Source organism: Lepus europaeus, chromosome 22, assembly GCF_033115175.1.
Source record: "Lepus europaeus isolate LE1 chromosome 22, mLepTim1.pri, whole genome shotgun sequence".
Lineage (NCBI taxonomy): Eukaryota > Metazoa > Chordata > Mammalia > Lagomorpha > Leporidae > Lepus > Lepus europaeus.
The window spans coordinates 27,980,095-28,000,025 of record NC_084848.1 but is presented as its reverse complement, the minus strand read 5'-3'; the positions used below and the strand labels follow the sequence as shown (position 1 = coordinate 28,000,025).

The 19,931-nt window shown below is 62.6% G+C and overlaps 1 protein-coding gene across 4 annotated transcripts in view; it reads left to right on the top strand.

Annotated features, from left to right (window-relative positions):
• The first annotated feature begins 1,885 nt into the window (after positions 1-1,885).
• The window catches only part of PAPLN (papilin, proteoglycan like sulfated glycoprotein), a 46,073-nt gene continuing 28,027 nt past the window's right edge, over positions 1,886-19,931 (top strand). For 3 of the 4 annotated variants that reach the window (XM_062181393.1, XM_062181391.1, XM_062181394.1), the window contains exons 1-13: positions 1,886-1,964; positions 3,635-3,694; positions 8,616-8,731; positions 9,534-9,594; positions 9,796-9,898; positions 10,442-10,572; positions 11,058-11,181; positions 11,442-11,522; positions 11,623-11,795; positions 11,936-12,059; positions 12,456-12,582; positions 13,364-13,571; positions 14,103-14,244. In XM_062181393.1, coding sequence (XP_062037377.1) covers positions 3,641-3,694; positions 8,616-8,731; positions 9,534-9,594; positions 9,796-9,898; positions 10,442-10,572; positions 11,058-11,181; positions 11,442-11,522; positions 11,623-11,795; positions 11,936-12,059; positions 12,456-12,582; positions 13,364-13,571; positions 14,103-14,244 — 1,444 coding nt within the window. In that variant the 5' untranslated portion in view covers positions 1,886-1,964; positions 3,635-3,640. Of the gene's footprint in view, positions 1,965-3,141; positions 3,402-3,634; positions 3,695-8,615; positions 8,732-9,533; positions 9,595-9,795; positions 9,899-10,441; positions 10,573-11,057; positions 11,182-11,441; positions 11,523-11,622; positions 11,796-11,935; positions 12,060-12,455; positions 12,583-13,363; positions 13,572-14,102; positions 14,245-19,931 lie in introns of those variants that run through there. The other variant, XM_062181392.1, reaches the window with a different exon arrangement.

Here is a 19,931-nt window from a genome sequence, read left to right as displayed (position 1 = left end):
GGATTCGAACTGGGCCCATATGGATGCCAGCGCTGCCGGAAGTGGCTTACTCCATGTTCTTCAGGGACCTGCCGTTCTGCGAGCGGGCTGCTCACAGGTGGGGGTTATTTTCCGCCTCTCCCTCCATTCGGGAGTGGATTTTGTGGACCGATTTATTCTCAGGAAGCAGGGCAGGGACCTCGGAGCTGGGGGAGGGAGGCTAGCAGACTGGGGCCTGACGCTGCCCGGCACCTACAATCCAGGCCTGTATCCAGCCGGTTTCACTCCAGTGAGCAGGTTGAAGCTTAAGGAGGGATATTATGGAGGGTCGCCCCAGGACACTGGGCAAGTCCCACAGCTAAAGGCAGTGCAGGCTCCCCAGCTCCACCCAGAAATGCAAAATCACCTGCCCGGAAGACCCATTAGCTCCTGGAAGGAAAACTCACCCTAACTAAAGATGCTGCAGCTGCGAGTCTTCCTCTTAGATGGCAACTTCTGCTACCATAGCAGTCAGAAGCTAGGGTCTCCTAGAGTCCGCAGCACAACAAGTATGGCCCTGTTCACTGGCTTGCTGCAATGAGAAGTCCCGGGGTTCCCGGCTTCTGCCATCCTGCTGCTTGGGCTGGGGGCGGGGTCTGCCAATGCAGCCTTGGAGGGGCACAAGGGCAGGGCCTGCACCAGCACCTGGGGTCTCCTTTCCAGACCACTGGGCTTCTGGGTGCCAATCACGTGCTGGGGGCTGTGCTCACTGCCTCTCTCTTAGGAAGGCAGAGAGCAGAGGCCTGGGAAGTTCTGACTCACGCCGGTAACTTCTGGAACCTGGCTGCGGGGTGTGAGAAAGCCCCGAGCTGGGGAGCAGGCCGGGAAGACAGCTCCAGGAGCTCACTCCTCACACAGAACAGGGACCTTGACCCAGCTCCGAGCAGCCCCCCGGGAGGGGCGGGGAGTGGGCCTCCTTCCCGCCCTGCCACTCCCACACAGCTGCTGCTCCTCTCTCCCCGGCTCAGCAGGGCCTGGGGTGGGCTGTGGGAGCGGGGGTCTCGGCAGCGGCTGGGCTTCCCACCAGTGATTTCACCTGCCCACAGGAGGGCCGAGGAGCCGTGATCGGCACCTGGGCTGGAGGGGCTCAAGGCAGAAGAAGGTGGGGAAGGATGACTCCCACCTCCCCTGCGCCTAGTCGTGCTATTATCCTAAGGATGGCTGAATTCCAGTTTCCAAAAAGGAATGGCAGGGAAGGAGTGGCTTGGTGAGAAACAAGACAACCAGGAAAGGAAACTGAATTTATCACACTTACTGAGCACCTACCTTGAGGCCCGCTAGTGCCCTGGCCTTGCTCTGGGGGCCTACAGCTGGGTCGGATAGACTTAGGCTTCCCCTGTGCCACACGCCACAGAATTGCAGCAGCCAGGGGCCAGAGACAGGAGCAGCAGGGGTGCACCATCTCTGCTTGGGGTGACTTGGGAGGGCTCCAAACAAGGTGACATGTGGCCAGGGTTTTGAGGGATGAGTAGGAGTTTGTGAGGCAGCAGGGATTTGGAAAGTGCATTCTAGGCAGAAGGGGAAGCAGGAAGGTGGGAGACAGCAGCAGGTGTGTGGACCCCCGGCTGGAGCAGAGGTGCGGTGGGTGTAGCACAGGTGTGGAGAGGAGGGCATGTGGCACGGGCTGGGAGGACCTGGGTCAAGGGCACTGGGGTTGGGAAGGTGACTGGCACAGATCCAGGGCAGGAATGAGCAGGCACCTGGCTTAGCCCCAAGAGGCTGGTAGCCTGGGGCAGCCCTAGTGACCACAGGGGCCTCCCTTGGGACTGAGGCTGGGCGGAGGCAGGGCTGGGGGGGAGGAGATGGGGCGGGGCAGAGGCGGCCAGGGGAAGTCCAGCCTCCCGGGCGTTCCGCGCCGACGCCGGGCCGACCTCCGGGGCTTGATCTGGGGCCCCGCACCGACGGACCGGCCCTGGCGGCGCTGCGCTCCCGGCGCGCGGAGACCGGTAGGAAAGCGGGGGGGGGGGGGGGGGGGGGGGGGGGGGGACAGGGGGGGGGCCCCGCGGGCGCACCCCGGCGCTTCGCGGGAAGCTGCCCCGCGGGGCTCGCGGCCACTGCGGTGTGGGAGAAAGTGAGGAGGCGCCCAGGAGACTGCGCCGAGGTGGGCGCAGGCCCCGGCCCCCTTGGCCCCGCGCGCCCTCGGGCGGCCCGGGGTGCGTGGGGGGCGTCGGCGGGCAGGAAGCGCGGGGAACCGGGGCTGGGGCCGGGCGGACCCCACCCCGGCGGCCCGGAGCCCACGTCTCCGGCCTCCTCGGACCTCCGCACGCGCGGGCGTCCCCGAAGCCAGGCCCGGAAGGGGCGTCGGGGTTGAGGACCTGGAGCGCCCGAGCCCGGGAGCACCCGCCGGGCTTTCCGCGGGAGCCGGCACCGAGGGTGCACGGGGCGCTCTGCGGGGTGCGGACGCGGGGCGCCCCGTCGGGGCGAGGTGCCGGGGAAGGGCGTCGCGCCGGCCCCCGCGGGCCCGGGTCAGGTGGGCAGCGCGCAGGAGTGCGGGGAGGCGGAGAGCCGCGCCGCGCCGCCCGCCGTTCGTGCCCCGGGCCCCAGACTTGCGTTCCCGCCCGCGGGAGCCCTGCCCTCCGGCCGTGTCTGGCTCCCCGGGGCCCGCGCTGCTGCGGTGCCGTGCGGGGGCAGGTGCCGCGCGGGCAGGGGCAGGCCGCAAGCCGCCGCTCACCCCGGCCCACCCCGGGAATCCCTGATGGGGCTACGAAAGTAATGACGAGTGACTCACGGCGCGGGAGAGACGGTGCTGAACCCGGCTTGGGCTTGATCCTTGTAAACTGAGGTCATCCTGTACTTAAAAAAAAAAAGGGTGGATTTACAGATTTTAGAATTTAAACGCGCGAGTCGGTGCTTGTTGAATGTTCTGTGCGGAACAGCGCATGTTGCTCCTGTCCGGGTCCGACGCCGGGACACGCACGCACACGCACGCGAAGTGCCCTGTGTGCGCACACTGGACCGCACCCCCCCACCGCCTGCTCACGCGCACGAACACCCCTCGCGCCCCGCCGCGGCTGCACGCACGCACGCGTGCACACACTGCACGGGCACAGGTCTCACTCCCCGCAGGCGCCCCGCACGCGTGCCCACGCCCACGCCGCGCCGGCACCCTCCGGCGGGAGGGCCCGCACGCTGACTGCGGAGCTTGCCTGCGAAGCGCTCTCGCTGACTTGGGTTTACAGCAGGATACAACCAGTGCATTATTATTTTTTTTAAGCAGTTGAATTTCAAGTGGCTTCAGAGACTTCTAAAAAAGTCTATTTTAGTGATGTTTTCCATGACTATCAGCTGTTTTGAAGCAGCCGCGGTAATGGCTTTGGAAAGGAGCCGCTGGCTGAATTAAAGCAGCGGTCGATTGCTTGGTTCTGAACTTCGTTTTTCAACACGTGAGCACCATTTTTAATTGCCCTCTCTTTCTTCCCTGGAACAAGTTGTTCTGGAACTCGGGCCGGTGCTGGGTGAGCGCGGGCTCTCCCACAACTGCGCGCGCACTGGGTTCTCGCCCCCCACGCGCCACCCCGCGCACCCTCGCGCTCGCCGCGGTGCCCCAGCGGGCGTCTTGGGCAGGTCGGGCGCCCGTCGGTGTCCGGCCCGCGCTGACCCGCGGCCTCTCCCGCAGGCCGAGATGCGGCTGCTCCTGCTTGTTCCGCTGCTGCTGGCCCCGGCGCCGGGATGGTCGGTGAGTGCGGCGGCAGTGCCCGCTGGAGGGTCGGTGCCCGGGAAGCTGGGCTGGGCCGAGGGGAGCCCCTTCAGGAACCGCTGGGACCTTGAAGCCAGCCGCCCAGGGTGCCGGGAACTGCTTGGCCAGGCCGGCAACCCCTTCAGCCACCCCGCCCGCGTCCCTGTCCCCCCTCCAAAGGTGGTGGGTGCACTCCATGGAGTCCCAGGTAGTGCCGGAAAGCCCCGCCCCCGTGGAGGGACAAGTGGGGTCAGGCTGGTCCAGCCGAGGTGCAGGGCTGTCCCTCCGGGCACCTCCCACCTACGCGGGACCAAATAGGACGCTCCTGTGCTGTGCACAGAGCTCCTGGGAGCAGGGGCGCCTCCAATCTTTTCGGTTAAACCGCTGGCCCCTGGGTCCCTGTGGCTTCTGAGTACGTGAGCAGCTGAGGAACTGTTTTACATGTATTTGACTAATTCACTTAAATTTAAATAGCCACACGTAGCCAGCGGCTACCGAATCAGGAATCAGCGGTCGGAATTTAGAGAGCGTGTGGCTGTTCGGTGCACTGATCGGACTCCGGCCTCCAACAGCAGAGTGCCTGGGTCCAGCCCCAGCTCTGCTCCCGGTGCCAGGTTCTTGTTGAGGCGAGGACGTACCGCCCTGGGACGTGGTGGTGATGGCTCCAGTACTTGGTTCCCTGCCACCCTCAAGGGAGACCCGATTGAGCTCCTGGCTCCTAGTGTTGGCTTGGCCCCGTCACCACTATTGTGTGCATTTGGGGAGTGAACCTGCAGATGGAAGATCTGCCTCTCTCTCTCTCCCTCTCCCTCTCCCTCTGCTATTCAAATAAATAGACAATTGAAAAGAGAAACTTAGAGAGTGGACACAGGAGATCTAGTCACCACCACTAAGGGAGGCGAGAAGGGTGGGGCCCTGCAGGGAGCGGGCCTGGGTCCCGGGCACATGCAGGGCAGCGTAGGGGTTTCTAGACTGCAGGCCCAGCTTTGGGAAGGAGGGGGCAGCCAGGCCCAGTGCTGGGCCCCACCAGGGACACCCACCGTGCTGCCCACTGCTCAATGAGGCAGGCACATTGAGGCCCTCTGGGAAAGGACCCACAGTGTTGGCTGCCTGAGGGGAGGGGAGAGAAGGGGAGGGAGAGGAGGGGAAAGGGGGGTGGGCATCAGGCACTCCTCCAGGGATGGCTGGGCCACAGTTGTCATGGGATGGGGGGGGGGCAGCTAGGGCTGTGCTGCCTCCTGGACTCTCCCCCTGCCAGCTTCCCACGCTCATCTCTGCCCCCTTGTGGTCCGTGTTCCCAAAATGCCACCCTCTGGGGTCGTGCAGCGTGTGCCGGTGCCCAGTGCCTGAAGGCCAGAGCCAAGCCAAAGCCCAGATGGGGCTCCTGACGGCAGTGTCAGGACCCGGACGACGACCAGAGCCACCCTGTGATGGTTTCTGCCCGGAGGCGAATCACCCAGCCCCTGATTGTCCCGCTTGGGGGTGACAACGCCCACCCACTCCCATACAGATGCAGGGAGCCAAGGTTTACAAAGCGCCCTGGGTTTTGTTGGGCCCCCCTTAGTTTCTTAGGGACATGTGGAGCTGGGTCAGCCTGGGCTGAGTGCTCTTCTCCCCTCCCCTGGGTTGGTGGAGGGGGTGCGGTCTCACCCCATGGCTCCTCACCCCAGGGAGGAGTCTGCCACTGGATCCCCAAGCTCCCCCCAGGGTCACTGTCCGTAGGGACAGGGCTCAGCTGGAACAGAAGGAATAGGTAATGTTTTATCATCATTCACTGCTTTTATTCACTTGAAAGGCAGGGTGAGCTCCCATCTGCTCCAAATGCCTGCTGGGCAGAAGCTAGGCCAGGAGCCTGGAGTTCAGTCTGGCTCTCCCTCATGGGTGACAGAGGCCCAAGCTCTTGAGCCATCACCTGCTGCCTCCCAAGATGGGCATTAGCAGGAAGCTGGAATTGAGAGCCGAGCTGGGACTCGAACCCCTGACACTCAGATCTGGGATGTGGGCATCCCAAGCAGCTGAGCCAAAGGCTTGCACTGAGTGGTGATTAAAGGTGGTGCTCGCTCACTCTTTCCCCGGCCCATGCATACTGCGCAGCTGATTCCCCTGGCAACAGTGCAGCAGGAAGAGCGTGTGTGTGTGTGTGTGCGCGCACTCCCAAGCTGCTCCAGGTGGGGCTGGCAGAGTGGGTGGGGTGAGGGAGCTACCTGGGACAGGTGAGGACAGGCCAGAGTGAGCCTGGGCCGGATCTGTTCTCTCCGGCTTCCCTGCCGGTGGTTTGGGTAACTGCAGAGAAAAAGGGCACTCGCGCTCCTTGGGGTCCCCTGTGGCTGCCTTCCTCACAGGGCCAGCGTGGGGACGCGGACAGAGCACAGCTGTAGCTACCACAGGCTGGGCGTCCGGGCCTCTGGACGCCCACCTCACCTCAGGGGCTGGGCGCAGGAGCAGGAGGGTGTGTGCGTAAGGCACCGCACTATGGACGGGGTCCTGAGAGGACCCTGCATTCAGACCGGCACCCCCTGCCCCCGACCCCTCGTCCTGCTGGCCATGAAAGCCCCGGGCAGCGTGGGTTTGGGGAGGCTGAGGGCGCTGGGCTCAGGCCTTGCTTAGAGTACTGGATTCCGACAATGTGGCATGCAGCCTTGGGTGTGTGTGTGGGGTGAAGGGGGCCCTGCAAAGTCACCCCAGCACCCAGAATCCTCCCTTTGACCCCAGACACCGCTCTGAGCACATCTCAGCGTCGGTGTCACCGGGGGAACCCTGGGTCTTGGGCTTACTGGCTTTGGAAGCTGGGTGGTTTAGTCCCACTCTGGGGGGGGGGGGAGCAGAGGTGATCTGAAGAAGCACCCAGGATCTGGGCCCTTCCTGGGGTTGAGCAGGTGCACTGAGCCCTGTCCCGCTGCAGGGCCCCGGGCTGTGTCGGGAAGCAGGGGTGCTGGAGCCGAGCACACCTCGCTGCCCCCCGAGAGCTCTGATGTTGGGGTGGGCTGGGGGCTCCCAGCAGGAAGAAGGGCTTCCTTTTCTGCCTCACCCCTTGAGCACTAGGAATTCTAAGGTGGTGACGCCCAGAAGTCCCCTGCCAGCCAACGGGACGTGTTTGCCTGCCCCCCAGCAGGACTGGAAAGTCAAGTGCAACCCTGCTCTAGTGCCGGTGGCTCCTCCCAGCCCGAGAGCAGAGGCCGGGAGGGCCCTCGACCTGCACCTGTGTCCCCGTGTCCCTCCCTGGCGTCTTCTCTCTCTGCCTCTCTCTCCTCCAACCTGGGGCTCCTAAGGTTGCACAGCAGAGACAGCTGTGTGTACAGACGTGGGCTCCCCACGCTGGCAGCAAGGGTCTTCTTTTCTTGTTTTTTAAGATTGATTTATTTACTTGAAAGGCAGAGTTATAGTCAGAGAGGGAGAGACAGAGAGATCTTCCACCTGCTTGTTCACTCCCCAAATGGCTGCTGGGGCTGGGACAGGCCAAAGCCAGGAGCTTCCTCCGGGAATCCCACATGGGTGCAGGGGTCCACGCACCTGGGCCATCCTCCACTGCTTTCCCAGGCCATTAGCAGGGAGCTGGATCAGAAATGGAGCAGCCGGGACTCAAACCAGTGCCCGTAAGGCTTCACCCGCTGCACCACAGTCCCACCCCAGTCAGAGCTTTCTGATAGGAAACTGCATCTGTTAAGGTTATGTTCCCATTGCAGAATCCCAAACGAGTCTTATAGCAGTCACGTCATACCCAGCGGCGGGAAGTCCGGGGCTGCTCTGTCCCACAAAGTCCTCCAAGCTCTGGGACTTGACTGAAGCCTTTTTCCCAGTGACATTACAGCCCCAAAGGGCTGCTCCAGCTGCAGTCGTCACAGCTGCTTTCCAGTTGGCAGGGAAAAGGGAGATTAGGAGGAGGAGAAGGACAAAAAGCACTTGCAATTTCTCTTTTTAAAAAAGATTTTTTGGGCTGGTGTCGCGGCTCAATAGGCTAATCTTCCACCTGCAGTGCCGAGACCCCAGGTTCTAGTCCCGGTCGGGGTGCCAAATTCTGTCCTGGTTGCTCCTCTTCCAGGCCAGCTCTCTGCTATGGCCGGGAAGGCAGTGGAGGATGGCCCAAGTGCTTGGGCCCTGCACCCACATAGGAGACCAGGAGAAGCACCTGGCTCCTGGCTTCGGATCAGCGCAGCGCGCCGGCCGCAACACGCCAGCCGTAGCAGCCACTTGGGGGGTGAACCAACAGAAAAAGGAAGATCTTTCTCTCTGTATCTCTCTCTCACTGTCTAACTCTGCCTGTCATAAAAATAAAAATTAAAAAAAGATTTATTTATTTGAAAGGCAGAGTTACAGACAATCAGAGAGAGAGAGAGAGATCTTACATCTGCTGGTTCACTCCCCAAATGGCCACAGTGGCCAGAGCTGGGCCGATCCAAAGCTGGAGCCAGGAGCGTCCTCCAGGTCTCCCACAAGGGTGCCGGGCCCCAAGGACTTGGGCCATCTTTTACTGCTTTCCCAGGCCATAGCAGAGAGTTGGATTGGAAGTGGAGCAGCCGGGTCTCAAACCTGTGCCCAAATGGGATGCCGGCGCTTCAGACCAGGGCATTAACCACAGTGCCGGCCCCTGGCGCTGCCTTTTAATGCTGCCCTTAGATCTTAGGGCCTCCTGCCCTGTGTCACTGCTGACCCCTCAGTGCCTGAGCACTGCCTTCCCTTAGGGACTTCCCCTGGACAGCTGCCCCCCACCCCCACCCCAGGCCTGGCTTCCAGCTCCCATGCTAAAGCTGATTTCGTTAGTGAGTATGTTTTAGGATGCCTGGTGGTGTTTGGGATGCTGAGTCCTGAGGGGCTAGCTTGAAAGGGGGGATCTCAGGCTCCAGTGGCCCCCCGGGAGCCTCAGCGTGCCCTCCGAGTGGGCAATGCTGACTGCCACATGCTCTGTGCATGCCTTCTTCTGCAGGTTGCCAATGTGAGACGGCAGACTGACGCCTGGGGCCCCTGGGGCCAGTGGAGCCCCTGCAGCCGGACCTGCGGTGGGGGCATCAGCTTCCGGGAGCGCCCCTGCTACAGCCAGAGGTAGGGAGGCCACCACAGGCCTGCTTGTTACAGGAGGTCACGGAGTAGGGGTCCAGGCCCGGCAGGTGATATCAGCAGAGGGTAGGAAATCAAGGCATCTCCGTACACCCCGATTCCAGCGAGCACCCCGTTTTCAGAGAAGTTGCAGCAGGTCCAGTTCGGCCATGGCAGGTGCAGAACGTCCTGTGGAATCGGAGAATCAGCAGCTGCAATTCCTAACACCTGAAGCTTTTGGGCAGCCTGCCAGGTGCAGCCGCGGCTCACTTCCGGTGACTTATTAAGCGCTTACTGCGCTCTGCACCCTGATAGATTGGCGGAGGGGGCGGAGTACCAACGAAAGGATGATGAGGGTCTCCTGGGGGTGAGGGGCGTTTGCTCGCTCACTGCTGCGGGATCCCGTGGAAGAGCAAGAGGCAGGTGCGACAGGCTATTTTTTCTTTCTTTTTAAATGCCATGTATTTGCTGCTTAAATGGCAGAATATTCATTACTTATTTTATCTCCGAGGGCCGAGTTTGGGTCAGCCCTGGAAACGCGGTGAGAGGCAGGGTGGTCCCGAGTTAGGTGACCGCAGCACAGCGAGGGTCTGAGTCCTGCTTCTCCCAGGAAGGCGAGGGGCTGATTGTAACCGTGCCGCGGGGGAGTTGTCCGTGAAGCCCCTGTGGTTGCCCTGCGGCCCCGCCAGCCCAGCCGTGCCCACCGGGAGCCCCCAGGAGCCGGGCCGGCGGTAGAGCAGCGGGAGGGGGGTGGGGTGGGGGAGGTCGGCTCTCGGGGCTCCAGCTCCCCGGACACTCTCGCCCGCAGGAGAGATGCAGGCTCTGGCTGCGTGGGCCCCTTCCGGAGCCACCGCTCGTGCCGCACAGAGGTACCCTTCCCCCTCCCACACCCCGGCTGCGGATCCCCGCCCCGCATCCCGGGAGCGACCTTGCCCTCCGCGGCTGCTTGCGTCCTGCAGCCCAGACTGTGCTGGGGGGCGGAGGGGGGGGAAGCCCTGGGGACGCGAGCCCGACCGACCGTCCCCTAGCGCCGACAGCCCGGCTCCACCTTCCCCCCTGCGACCCCGCAGAGCTGCCCCGGCGGCGCCCGCGACTTTCGGGCCGAGCAGTGCGCGGAGTTCGACGGCGCCGACTTCCAGGGGAGGCGCTACAAGTGGCTGCCCTACTATGGCGGTGAGCACGGCGGCTGGGGGCGCCCGCCAAGCCGGAGCCCCTGGCCCCCACCCCGCGCCTCCCGCCCAAGGACCCCCTCCGGCTCCCTGCGCCTCCCACCCGAGCCCTCTCCTCCCTCAGCCCGGGTGCCTCCGCCACCTGCCCCTTGCATTTGTTACCCCGGCCCCCACCTTGTTGGAGCGCTCGGGGGTGTAGGGGGGCTTGGCCTCGCCCGCCCGGGGGTGCGTTAGGACTGGCGCGGCCAGTCTGTGCGGCCTTGAGTCCGGCTCTGGGTCCGCCTGCCCCTGCCTGGGGGAGGGGAGGTGTCCTTTTGGCCCTGGACACCATTCCTGGCTGCCCGCTGGCGAGGTGGTGTTGATCCCGCGCTGCTGTTTGGGTTGCGGTTCCAAGCGCTAAGACCCGAGCTGCGGGAGACCTCGCGGAGGTCCGGCCTTCTCCCCCAGCCTCGTGCGGGCGTCTCTGCGCCTAGGAGAGAGACTTCGGGCCTTGGGCGGGGTGGTCGCGGGACCTGGGGTCTCCGTTGTCCCCTCTTGCCCACCCCAGCCCCCAACAAGTGTGAGCTGCACTGCATTCCCAAGGGGGAGAGCTTCTATTACAAGCACAGGGAGGCCGTGGTGGACGGGACGCCCTGCGAGCCCGGCGGGCGCAACGTCTGTGTGGAGGGCAGATGCCGGGTGAGTGTGTCGCTGGCTCCGGGGGCGGGGCGGCTCTCCGGAGAGTGACCTCTTCTCAAGTCGCCTGGCTGCCCTGTGACCCCCTTCCCCTGCCCCTTTGGGGATTGGAGCCCCACAGCACGGGTTGGAATGGAGCTGCTAGAAAAACCTCCTGCTTCCTGCTTAGGCTCTCTCTGGGGGCTAGGGTCTGGATCAGGCCGGTCTGGGAGGCAGGAAGGTGGCCTGCAGCGCCCAGGGGAGGGGGCTTCGTTCCTAGGAGTTCGGGCAGCCCGGGTTGGCCCCAGCTCCGCTTGTCTTGGCCTGGAGCTTGCACGGTAGCCCCTGAGCTCTGCAGGAGACACATGATGTTAGCGGAGAAGGGGGGCTGTGCTGGCAGTGATGGACAGCCAAGGGGCGGAGCGAGGTCAGCCGGGCCACCCGCCTGGCTCGCTGTGGCTCCCGGCCTGCATCCTGGTGTGGCACCGACAGCCGTCCCTGTCTGGCAGGTTGTCGGCTGCGACCACAAGCTGGACTCGCCCAAGCAGGAAGACGAGTGTCTGCAGTGCGGGGGCGACGGCTCCACCTGCTACCCTGTCAGAGGCACCTTTGATGCCAATGACCTCAGCAGAGGTGGGGCCCTGGGAGGGGTCTGTGCCGGGCCTTCCTAGCCTGCCCCCACCCCCAACTCTGGCCAAGGCTAGGAGCTGAGCAGACCCTGGGCACCTCAGGTCGTATCTAGGAGCCCCTGTGTGTGTAGTCTGATCTCACACAGCCACCCTCCCCCTGCCCTCCCCTGCCCCCTGCCTCCCGCTTAGCCCACCCGGCTCCTTCCTGTGAGGTGGGAGGGGCCCGCAGGAGATCAGCTGAGCGCCCCGGCTCTGCCCCCTCAGGTTACAACCAGATACTTGTGATTCCCGTGGGAGCCACCAGCATCCATATCGAGGAGGCTGCGGCCAGCAGGAACTTCCTGGGTGAGAGCCACATCTTGGGTGCTTGTGGGGGGTTGTGGGGCTGCAGGCGGAGGCCCGCCCCACTCCCCCGGCTGACCTTGGCCATCCGCCCTGTGTGCAGCGGTCAAGAACACCCGCGGGCAGTACTACCTCAACGGGCACTGGACGGTGGAGGCGGCCGGGGTCCTGCCGGTGGCCAACACCATCCTGCAGTACGAGCGCGGTGCCGAGGGGGACCTGGCCCCGGAGCGGCTCCGTGCCCGGGGCCCCATCTCGGAGCCCCTGGTCATCGAGGTGAGCAGGGCTGTGGGGGGAGAGGCCGCCCAGCCGAGTGCACTGGTGTGTTGGTGCCCTGGGGGCACCAGGGCCAGGGGAGCTGTGGGGTGAACAGGCACTGGGCAGAAGGGATTACGGAGGACCCTGTGCGGTGGCAGCTCATCAGCCAGGAGGCCAACCCCGGCGTGCACTTTGAGTACTACCTGCCCCTCGGAGCCCCCTACCCTGGCTTCAGCTGGAGCCACACCTCGTGGAGTGAATGCAGCACCGAATGTGGTGGAGGTGAGGGCACAGGACAGCGCAGGGGAGGGGCGGTGTCCCAACGCAGCCCCGCCCCCAGGCAGTCCCCTGGGGTGGGGGTGGCGCAGTCTCCATGCCTTGGAGAAGACCCTGGACTGTATGAGGGACCCTGGCCTAGGATTCCCAGAGCGGGCGGCACCTCCCAGGAGATGGCACTCCCCTAGGAATGTGGGCCAGGCCTGCACCAGGGACAGCTAAGACTGAGCCCCAGTTTGCTCCTGTGCAGCTTGGGGATGATGGTGGCGCCTATCTTGGGGGTTACTTGAGACACAGAGTGATCTGAGGGGTGTGTCCAGGCCAGTCCACGGCCTAGGTGTCACATAACGAACGTGGACTGACTCCCACCCTCCCCACACCCCCCGGCCGGGCCCCATTCAGGTCATCAGACCCGCCTGGTGTTCTGCACCACGGACACCGAGGCCTACCCGGACCACATGTGCCAGCACCTGCCGCAGCCCGCCAGCCGCCGCCAGTGCAACCCTCAGCCCTGCCCCCAGACCAAGCGGTGAGGCCCTAGCACCTGCCCAACCTGGAGGGGTGGTGGAGTGGCCCAGAACCTGGGTGGGAAGGAATTGGGGGCGTAAGCTGGTGTAGGTGTAGAGATGAGGTGTTGGGCAGCTCAGGGCTCCCCGGTTGTGGCTGGGGTGGCAGCTGTGACTGGCCGAGGCTGGTGCCTGGGGCCTCCACCCTCTCCACCCTCACAGCACACGTAGTCCTCAGAATACCTGGGCTGGTGGTAGGAGGTGTGGAGCCCCCTGTCCTGGCTGCAGGGGGCTTGGCCGGGAGATGGTGAGAGAGGTCTGCCCATGGGCATTGGAGGTGGCCCTGTTCGTGTACCAGGGACTTCTACCTGCACCGGCCTGAATCATGGCGTCGTGTGGGAGCCTAGTGTGCACCTGGGAACCAGTAACCCGCAGGTGCTGGCTCCCCAAGGTTCCTCCCACCGGCCTGGCCTTGGTGGTGGGCCTGGCTTTCGTGGCACAATGGGGGCTGCCCTTGCTTCTGATCCTTGCACCCCTGGTGCCAGGCATGTGGCCACTGCCCTTGAGATGCCCCCTCCAAGGTCAGACCGGAGGGCTTGGAGTCTGGCCGGGCTGGCTGGGACCTGGTGGGGACAAGAAGGCTGAGGGGCAGTGAGCAGGGCGAGCACAGGTCTTGGCCCCGGTGTGGTGCAGAGCTCTGGGCCTGGGCTGTGTGGGCCCAGCTGCTCAGAGGGTGGGCGGGGCAGGGGCGCCTGTGTGGCTTGGTGCTGGGGGGCAGCCTTCCCTGACCCCACTCGCCCGCAGCTGGAAGACAGGCCCGTGGACGCCCTGCTCGGTCTCCTGTGGAGGCGGCACCCAGTCCCGCTCTGTCTACTGCGTGTCCACCGACGGGGCCGGCGGCCTGGAAGCCGCGGAGGAGGCCTTGTGTGTGGGACTGCCCCGGAAGCCGCCCGCTACCCAGGCCTGCAACCTGCAGCGCTGTGCAGCCTGGAGCGCCGGGCCCTGGTCCGAGGTGAGGCTGCGCGGGCCGCCTGGGTCGGTGTCCGAGCTGGGCCTGGGGCCCAAGCTGCGGTGGGCCGTGGGCGAAGCCTGGCCCGGGCCTGACGCAGCAGCTAGGGGGCGCTGTTGGGCGCAGTGGCTGGGGCTGCTGGCCATCGCTTGCACCCACACACTAAGTGAGGGGATCTGGGAACCCCCTGGGCCTGGTGCGGGCGCAGTCAGCCTCTGTGGGCGCGAGGCAGGGGCGCTCCCGCTCAGGGCGCTTCTTGCAGTGCTCTGTGAGCGGCAGCGCCACCGGTGTGCGCAGGCGTGGTGTCATGTGCAGGGACTCTGCCGCCTGTCATGGCCTGTGGCCCTCCCCCAAGGCCGGCCACCCCCGCAGAGCCCTGTGTGCGTGCCGACTGCCCCCCTCAGTGTCCAGGCCTGGCACGTGAGTGCCTGGGGTCTGGTGAGTGCGGCCCGCAGTTTCCCCGGGAACCCCTGCCTGTCTCCCTTGGGAGAACTCAGGGTGTGTCTGTCTCTCCACTCCCATCCTGGACCCCAGTGCTCCAAGAGCTGCAACTCCGGCACTCGGAGGCGACAGGTCATGTGTGCCACGGGGCCACCCGGCCACTGCAGGAGCCTGCGACAGCCGAGGCCGGCGGATGTAGAGCCGTGCAACACACAGCCCTGCCACCTGCCCCCGGGTAAGGGTGACTTCCTACTTACCCCACCCAGAGCTGGCTTGGTGTTGCTGTGGACTGAGTATGGAGGCAGGGAGTGTGTGCCTTTGATGCGCTTGCGGGAGCGACCCCGTGAGTAGCAGGGACCTCTGTGTGCGTGGCAGCGTGCCCAAGAATCAGTGCCACGTGCAGTGGACAGTGGGCTTGGGTTCAAGTCCACTCCCGGTTGCTGGCCAGGTGCGTGGTCCAGGCAGGCGCCTCTCCTCTCTGGCTCTGTTTCCCATCTGTACAAAGAGGTGAAAAAGAATGGCTGCCCAGGCTTGGGGTGGGTCTGCAGGGTGTGGGGCTTGGGAGACAAGGGGTGGCTGGTGGCTGGGGGGCTCAGCCTCAGGGACCATCCAAGGCCCTGGGGCACCTCAGCCTGAGCTGGCCCCTGGGGTCACCATCATCAGAAAAATTATCAAACTCCGAGGGGAGGGGAGGAGTTTCAGGTCAGGCAGAGCTGAGCGGGGAAGGCCCTTTATTGCTGCTCTCCTGACTGCGAGCACACCGTGTGCCCGGTGGGGAACGCGTGGCGGAGCTGGGACAGTGGTCCACGGAGAGAAGCCGCAGTTGCCCTCACTCCCCGCCGCAAGGACTTGCTGTTTGGTGCGTCGCCCTGTAGTGTGTGCGGTGCGCGTCTGCCTTCTGCCCCCTACGCTATCCTGGGTACGAAGTCTGGGGCTTCCACCGATGTCTGACGTGTCTAGTTTATTTTTTTAAAAAGATATTCTTTTAAAGGGTCCGGATCTAGGGCAGTGGTCTGCAGTAAAAGTAGAGTCATGTGTGTCATTTTAAATGCCCGAGAGCCACGTCTGGAAACGGGTACCATTTAGCCTGGTGGTGAAGACGCCTGTATCCCTTAGCGTGGTGTCCATACCTGCTTCTGGCTCTCGGGCTCAGCTTTCTGCTAATGTGTGCCATGGGGGCAGCAGGCTGAGTCCCTGCCACCCGCACGGTGGATCTAGTGGGGTCCCAGCTCCAGAGAGGGTTCTGGGGCAGCTCCTGCTGCAGGTACCTGGGGAGTGAACCAGCAGACTGAAGCCCAAGCACGTGCGCTCTCCCAGCCTGTCCTCAAAAAGAATTTAAAACATCATCGTCATCGTCGTCGATGGGATCTTTTGCATTCTCTTGTAGAAGATTTTTTCAAACTAGACTTTCAAACTGCATAGTTTGTACTTATAGCAGTCTTAATTCAGACGCTAAGTTTTCACTGGAATACTTGGTCCCAAGTGAGCCCTAAGGTTGGAAGGTAGGTTTGTGGAGTGCCTGGACTTGAGTGCGGATGCTGGCCTTGGGCGGCAGCAGGTGGCGGCTCCAGCATTTGGGTCCTTGCCGCCATGTGGGACTCCTGGATCAGCTCCTGGGTTGAGTTTCTGGTTTCTGGCTTGCACCTGGCCATTGCAGCCATGTGGAGACACGTGGGGGTGACCAGAGATCTTTATCTCTGTCTTACAAATAAACGGCAAATTTATTTTTTTAAGATTTTATTTATTTTTTACTTGAGAGAGTTAAACAGAGAGGGGAGAGGCAAAGAGAGAGAGAGAGAGAGGTTTTCCACCCGATGGTTCACTCCCCAATTGGCCGCAACAGCCGGAACTGCGCCGATCCAAAGCCAGGAGCCAGGAGCTTCTTCTGGGTCTCCCACACGGGTGCAGGGGCCCAAGGACTTGGGCCATCTTCCACTGCTATCCCAGGCCATAGCAGAGAGCTGGACTGGAAGTGGAGCAGCTGGGACTAGAACTGGCGCCCATATAGGATGCCGGCGCTTCAGGCCAGGGTGTTAACCCACTGCACCACAGTGCCGGCCACAAGAGGTAAATTTATATATCCAAGTTGTTCCAAATATACATGAATGTTTCCCCATAAATAAGTCAAGAATCCACTTTAAAATTTAAAATTCTTTGCAATTAAATGAAGCTGAAGCCGCGGTTCCTTGGTCACTCTCCCCGTAGAGGTGATCGGCAACTCTGACACCAGTGGGGGGCCCAGAGCTGGCCCTGAGGGGGGATCAGGTCCTTTCTGAGTGAGTCAGACGCTGGAGGGCTCCGGGCCTTGGCCCTTGGGCTACACCTGTCTCACAAGCCCAGGGCTGCCATTGAAAGCACTGCCACTAGAGGGCGACACCACAGATGCTCCCTGGGGGGACAGATTTGGCCCGGGGCCTAGCACTGAAGTGGGACAGCTGGGAAGTCAGGCTGCGGGGCGGATGGCAGAGGAGGGCTGTGTGCGGGGCCAACCTGCAAGAGAGGCAGGTGGGGTAGCCGGAGGGCCTCTGAGTGCAGAAGCGGCAGCCTGGGGGGTTGTGGGAGATGGCACATCTGGAAGACTCAGGTCTGCTCTGCTCTGGGTTTTGGCTTGGTTTTGATGAGAAATAGATTTTATCCCATACCTGTCAGTGTCTTCCAACCCCAAAATGTTGTTCTTACTATTCCATTCCTGGGGACTGGCAAGATGCAGTCCATGGGGAATGGGTTAGCCACTTAGCCCATCCTTGGTAAGTGTTACATGCTTGTGGAAAATTTGAAAAACACTAGGAGGGGGAAGGAAGGAGCTCCCTCCCCGGCACTCAGATTTTCAGCGTGGAGCGGGCGTGGCTTCGAGCCATGGCTCTGGTGTCTGATGCCAGCTTCCTCCGACGCAGACCCTGGGAGGTGGTGGTGGGGACTCGAGCGCTTGGGCCCCTGCCACCCGCAGGAGAGGAGACTGCAGGGAGTTCCTGGCTCCTGCCTTCAGCCCGGCCCAGCCTCGGCGGTGGGGTTGAGGAGGAAACCTGTGGATGGGAGAGCTCTGTCTGTCTGCGGCGCTCTCAAGGACATTTTTCTTTTAGATTTATGTATTTGTTTTGGAAGAGACAGACACGGAAAGATCCTCCATCTGCTGGTTTACTCCCCAGATGGCTGCGATGGCCAGAGCTGGGCCAGGCCGAAACCAGGAGCCTCGCCTGGGTCTCTTACGTGGGTGCAGGGCTCCAAGCACCTGGGCCATCCTCCACTGCTTTCCCAGGTGCATTAACAGGGAGCTGGATGGGAAGTGGAGCAGGCAGGACTTGAACCAGCGCCCATATGGGATGCTGGCACTGCAGGAGGCAGCTTTACCTGCTACATAATGATTTTGGTGCCTTGAATACAAGTTTTAAGTTTATTTTTGAAAGGCAGAGGGACAGATCTTGCACCTGCTTGTTCACTCCTCAAATGCCAGCAAAAGCCAGGGCTGGACCAGATGCAGTCGGGGGCTCAGAGCTCCATCTGGGCCTCCCCGGTGAGATGGCAGGTATCCGGGTACTTGGGCCGTCGCCCGCTGCCTGCAAGCCTGCATTAGCAGGAGGGTGAAATCAGGGCTGAACTGGGACTGTAACCCGGGTCCTCCGATACGGGGCGCAAGCAGCGTCCTAGCCGCTGTGCCCAATGTCCACCTCTCACGTAAAATTTTCAAGAGATCTAAGGGGTGTGTAGTACAGCGGGCTAGCTGTGCCCGCCCCCCAGATCGGAGGGCCTGGGGTACAGCCCTGCCTCTGCCACTTCTCAGCCAGTTTCCCGCTAACGCACCTGGGAGGCAGTGGGGTTGGGTTCCAGCCGCCCCCGTCCTGTGGCCGCCCCAGTGCTGGTCTTAGCTTCTGGCTTCGGCCTGCCCGGCTCCGGCTGCTGCAGACATTTGGGAAGTGAACCAGTGATGTGAGCTCCAAGGCCTTTCTCTTTTGTGTTTCTTTCTGTCTGTTCCTGTGCCTTTCAAATAAATAAGTAAAAAAATTTTTAAATGTTCTCTCAGCGTTTGGGATGCGTTCTTCAAATTTCCTCTTCGTGTCATTTAATCAGTTTTTGGCTCAGTTTTCTCTACCTAGCCTTTTGCATTTTCTCCAACATTTTATGATAAATCTTTTTAACAACTTTACTGAGGTTGTTTAATAAGTATCACGTCCCATCCTAGTCACCCATTCTATTGGTCTAATCGTTTCTAGGACATTTGACAATTTGGAGACCAAGATGATAACTTTCTTTTTTTGGACTGGCAGAGTTAGAGAGAGAGAGAAAGGTCTTCTTTTTTCCATTGGTTCACCCCACAAATGGCCACTATGGCTGGCGTGCTGAGCCAATCCGAAGCCAGGAGCCAGGTGCTTCCTCCTGGTCTCCCATGCGGGTGCAGGGCCCAAGGACGTGGGCCATCCTCCACTGCCTTCCTGGGCCACAGCAGAGAGCTGGCCTGGAAGAGGGGCAACCGGGATAGAATCTGGGGTACTGGCACCACAGGCAGAGGATTAGCCTAGTGAGCCGCGGCGCCAGCCCAAGATAACTTTTTTTTTTTAGACAGAGTGGATAGTGAGAGAGAGAGAGAGAAAGGTCTTCCTTTTTGCCGTTGGTTCACCCTCCAGTGGCCGCTGCGGCCCGCGCATTGCGCTGATCTGAAGCCAGGAGCCAGGTGCTTCTCCCATGGGGTGCAGGGCCCAAGCACTTGGGCCATCCTCCACTGCCTTCCCGGGCCACAACAGAGAGCTGGCCTGGAAGAGGGGCAACCGGGATAGAATCCGGCGCCCAGACTGGGACTAGAACCCGGTGTGCCGGCGCCGCAAGGCGGAGGATTAGCCTGTTGAGCCACGGTGCTGGCCCCAAGATAACTTTTAAGAAAAGTTGAAAAACATCTGGTGAGCAGTCACAGCCACCGTGCAGAAGGTGCAGTTAATGTTTTACTCCGCTTTCTGGTGGCTTTTGTATCCTTTCGTTAACCCAGTGTTTCCTGCGTGTTTCCTGTGAGTGTGTGTGATGTGCAGTTGACCTTTTTAAAAAACAGACAGAGATGGGCAGAGAGCAGCCATCTGCGGGTTCACTCCCAGATGTTGGCAGCAGGGCGCCTGTTCCTGAGCCTCACCTCTGCTGCCTCCCCTACCTCACCTCTTCCCCCCGGGGTGCATGTCAGTGCCGGGGGAGTGTTCCCCGAGCCTCACCTCTGCCCGGGGTGCACACCGGTACCGGCGTGAGCGTTTCCCGAGCCTCACCACTGCGGCCTCCCCGAGCCTCACCTCTGCCCCCCGGGGTGCACGCCAATGCTGCAGGAGCATTCCCCGAGCCTCACCTCTGCCCAGGGTGAATGGAGCGTTCCCGAGCCTCACCTCTGCTGCCTCCCCAGCCTCACCTCTTCTTCCCGGGGTGCACGTCAGTGCCGGGGAGCGTTCCCCGAGCCTCACCTCTGCCCCGGGTGCACGCCAGTGCCGGGGGAGTGCTCCCCAAGCCTCACCTCTGTCCCCCGGGTGCACACCAGTGCCGGGGGAGTGCTCCCCAAGCCTCACCTCTGTCCCCGGGGTGCACGCCAGTGCCGGGGGGAGTGTTCCCCGAGCCTCACCGCTGCAGCCTCCCCGAGCTTCACCTCTGCCCAGGGTGAATGGAGCGTTTCCGAAGCCTCACCTCTACCCCCGGGGTGAATGGAGTGCTCCCCCAGCCTCACCTCTGCCTGGGCGCATGCCAGTGCCGGGGAGCGTTCCCATCTGCTTGGTGGCCTTGCGTTCCTCCTTTGGAGAAAGGCCCGGGGGCCTCGGGTCGCTTGCGCGGTGCGGAAGCCGAGGTGCCGGCGTGCGGAGCTGGGGTCCCGGCACGGGGGCTGGTTTCATCCCCGCCGGGGTGACAACTCGGAAGCGGGGGGGGGGGGTGGTGGTGGTGGGGTGGCGTGGTGTGTGTCTGTGG